Genomic DNA, 3092 nt, shown 5'->3' on the forward strand with positions numbered 1-3092 from the left:
ATCAAGTTTATGGCGCCGTTGCCAGGGATTGGTTTTCGATTGACAATTCTCCAATCGGAAGTTAACTAGATTGAGCATTTTTCTTGTTTTGTTAATTCTTGCACTCTGTTATTTGCTTTTTCTTTCTTTATGTCTTTAAATTCAAGCAACTAACTCACTGACCCACTAACTATTTGAATTAATTCCTCACTGCTCTAACCATACTCTTCCATTAACCAAGAGTATTCCACTTGTTTGTTGCTTGTGGTGTGTTCTTGTATGACAGGTAGGAGAGGAGAGACATCAACTCCTCCATATACCGAACCAGAGAGGACCCTTCATAGACTTAGAAGGGAAGCAAGAAGGAAGAGGGTACTGGGAGAAGAAGAATCTGAAGGAGAATCTGAGGACACTTTTGAGGAAGCTCTAGATCTCAACATGGATAGAGAAGTTCACAACCATGAGAGGGATGATGGAAACAATGCCATTCCTGGGAGGAGGGTTCTTGGTTCATACATAAACCCAACCTCTGGGAATTGTGGTAGTAGCATTCAGAAACCACCCATTCAGGCCAACAATTTTGAACTCAAACCACAGCTAATATCGTTGGTGGAGAATCATTGTTCATTTGATGGGAGTGCTAATGAAGATCCAAACCAACATCTCACCAAATTCTTGAGAATTTGCGACACTGTGAAGTCCAATAGAGTCCAGGATGATGCCTATAAACTGCTCTTGTTTCCATTTTCACTTAGGGACAAGGCAGCTAAGTGGCTAGAATCATTCCCAAGGGACAGCCTAACAACCTGGGATGAGGTGGAGAGCAAGTTCCTGGCACGTTTCTACCCACCACAAAGGGTCAATAGACTTCGATCTGAGGTTCAAACTTTTAGACAAAAAGATGGTGAGACACTCTACGAAGCATGGGAGAGGTTCAAAGAATTGACAAGGAAATGCCCACCTAACATGTTCCCTGATTGGGTGCAATTGCACATCTTCTATGATGGACTTTCTTATGAATCAAGGAAGGCTGTAGACCATTCATCAGGAGACTCATTGAACAGGAAAAAGACTGTGGAAGAAGCCATTGAAGTGATTGAGACAGTGGCTGAGAATGAGTACTACTATGCTTCAGAAAGGCACAACACTAAAGGAGTCATGGAGCTGAACCATGTTGATGCAATTCTAGCCCAAAACAAGGTGTTTGCCAAGCAACTAGCAGAGCTTACCAGGAAGTTAGACACAAAACAAGTGGCTGTAATACACACACAAGATCAAGAAGAAGAAGGAGGTGATTGGGAAGAGGCCAATTATGTGGGAAACCAACAAAGGCAATCATATGATCCACATTCCAACACTTACAACCCAGGATGGAAAAACCACCCAAACTTTGGGTGGGGAAACCAGCAAAGCCAACCACAAAACCACAAACCTTACAACCAAAACCAACATAACAATTCCACATACCAAAACTCCAACCAAAGATCATACCAAGCCACACAAAACACTTACTCCCAACCACCATATCATGGCCAAAATGATCAACCTGCCCAACCTAATCCAAACCAACAATTTCAAGATCAATTAAACAGGATAGAGAGAAGGTTAGTAAACATGGGTCAGGACATAAGTGAGTTGAAAAGCTTTAGGGATGATGTGAGATCGACCTTAAGGAACCATGGCGAAAAACTCAAGTGGATGGAGGCTCGAGTAGGAGAACTATCTCAACAGGCCCCCAAGTCAACTGCAGTATTCCCTAGTGACACAGAAAAGAATCCTAAAGGGGAACAAAAGGGAGTGAGATGGGAAGAATGCAAGGCCATAACCATATTGAAGGAAGTCTCAAAAGAAGAAGGAATCAGATCCTCAGAAAAGGAGTCAGACATCTTGAAAGAAGGTGTAGAAGAAGCTAAGCAGGAAGTTGAAAATGAGCAAGCTAAGGATATGCAAAAGGAAGGCACGCTGGAAACATACAAACCAAAGGCACCATTTCCTCAGAGGTTAGGAGGAGGTGAAAAAGGGAAAACATATTCAAGGTTCCTAGAGACATTTAAGTCTCTCCACATCAATATTCCCTTTCTTGATATCCTCCAGCAGATGCCTACACATATAAAGTATTTGAAGGAATTGCTGAGCAAGAAAAAAGTTTTGAAGGGAGGACAAACTGTAATAATGAACAAGGAATGCAGTGCACTCATCAAGAAGGATATGGTCTCTAAGAAAACAGACCCAGGAAGTTTTCATATCCCCTGCATCATAGGGGAAACAAAAATTGACAGAGGATTCTGTGATCTAGGAGCTAGCATAAATGTGATGCCTCTGACTCTTATGAAGAGGCTACAACTAAATGAGGTGAGGTCCACTGATGTAATCATACAACTGGCTGACAAAACTCAAAAGCAAGCTGAAGGGGTAGTTGAGAATGTGCTGGTGAAAGTGGGAAATTATTTCTTCCCCACAGACTTTGTCATTTTGGACATGGAGGAAAGCTACTTACACCCTATCATTTTGGGAAGGCCATTTCTAGCCACTGCTAGAGCGCTCATAGATGAAGAACAAGGAGAGCTAATTTTGAGAGTACATGATGAACAGCTCATTTTCCATGTTTTCAAACCTGCATCTGAGCCTGAACCAGAACCTGAAAAGCCTAAGGATGATAGTAGCCATCTGTGTTTGGAGGAAAGCAATCCAGCAGCTGAAACTCTGAAACAGCCCTTGGAAGGCAAACAAGATTTGCAAGAGTTAAAGCCACAAGAATAAAAAAAAACAGATAAGAAGGAACCTCCTGGCATAAGAGTCAAAGAAGAAGTCCTCAAGAGAGAGGGAAGAATTGTAAAGAAAGTGCCAAGAGGGTGGAGAAACAAGAAAATTCCCACTGAAGGTTTCTCTCCAGGAGATAAAGTAATATCAAGTCATTATCTGCCAATCCCACCTGACCTCAAAACCATTCCTTCCCAGCTCCCAGCGCTTGTTGGGAGGCAACCCAACCTGAGGTAATACTCATTTGCTTTTTCTTTTATTTGTTTCAATAAAAAGGTGAAGTACTTTCTGTGCATTGCAAGGAATTAAGTTTGGTGTTTCACACCAAACAATGAATTCGTGGATCAATAATT

The 3092-nt window shown here is 41.9% G+C and overlaps 1 protein-coding gene and 1 non-coding gene across 2 annotated transcripts; one reads left to right on the forward strand and one right to left on the reverse strand.

Moving 5' to 3' along the window:
* The first annotated feature begins 417 nt into the window (after positions 1-417).
* Positions 418-2739, forward strand: LOC107494013 (uncharacterized). Its single transcript, XM_016115049.1, has 4 exons — positions 418-960; positions 1009-1310; positions 1572-2190; positions 2572-2739. Exons 1-4 carry the CDS (start codon positions 418-420, stop codon positions 2737-2739), a joined length of 1632 nt encoding a protein of 543 aa, XP_015970535.1.
* LOC127740143 (small nucleolar RNA R71) lies at positions 844-947 on the reverse strand. The gene has a single exon (XR_008000824.1). It is a non-coding gene; the product is annotated as a small nucleolar RNA R71 (small nucleolar RNA).
* Positions 2740-3092: the final 353 nt, after the last annotated feature.

Source organism: Arachis duranensis, chromosome 6 (assembly GCF_000817695.3).
Source record: "Arachis duranensis cultivar V14167 chromosome 6, aradu.V14167.gnm2.J7QH, whole genome shotgun sequence".
NCBI classification, from domain to species: Eukaryota; Viridiplantae; Streptophyta; class Magnoliopsida; order Fabales; family Fabaceae; genus Arachis; species Arachis duranensis.

Excerpts from the sequence above, each read along its gene's own strand:
- LOC107494013 (XM_016115049.1), top strand. The coding sequence starts at position 418 with ATGGATAGAGAAGTTCACAACCATGAGAGGGATGATGGAAACAATGCC. Across the intron at positions 1,311-1,571 it reads TATGTGGGAAACCAACAAAG|GATAGAGAGAAGGTTAGTAA; the intron begins GCAATCATATGA and ends TCAATTAAACAG. Across the intron at positions 2,191-2,571 it reads CACTCATCAAGAAGGATATG|CTCATTTTCCATGTTTTCAA; the intron begins GTCTCTAAGAAA and ends CATGATGAACAG.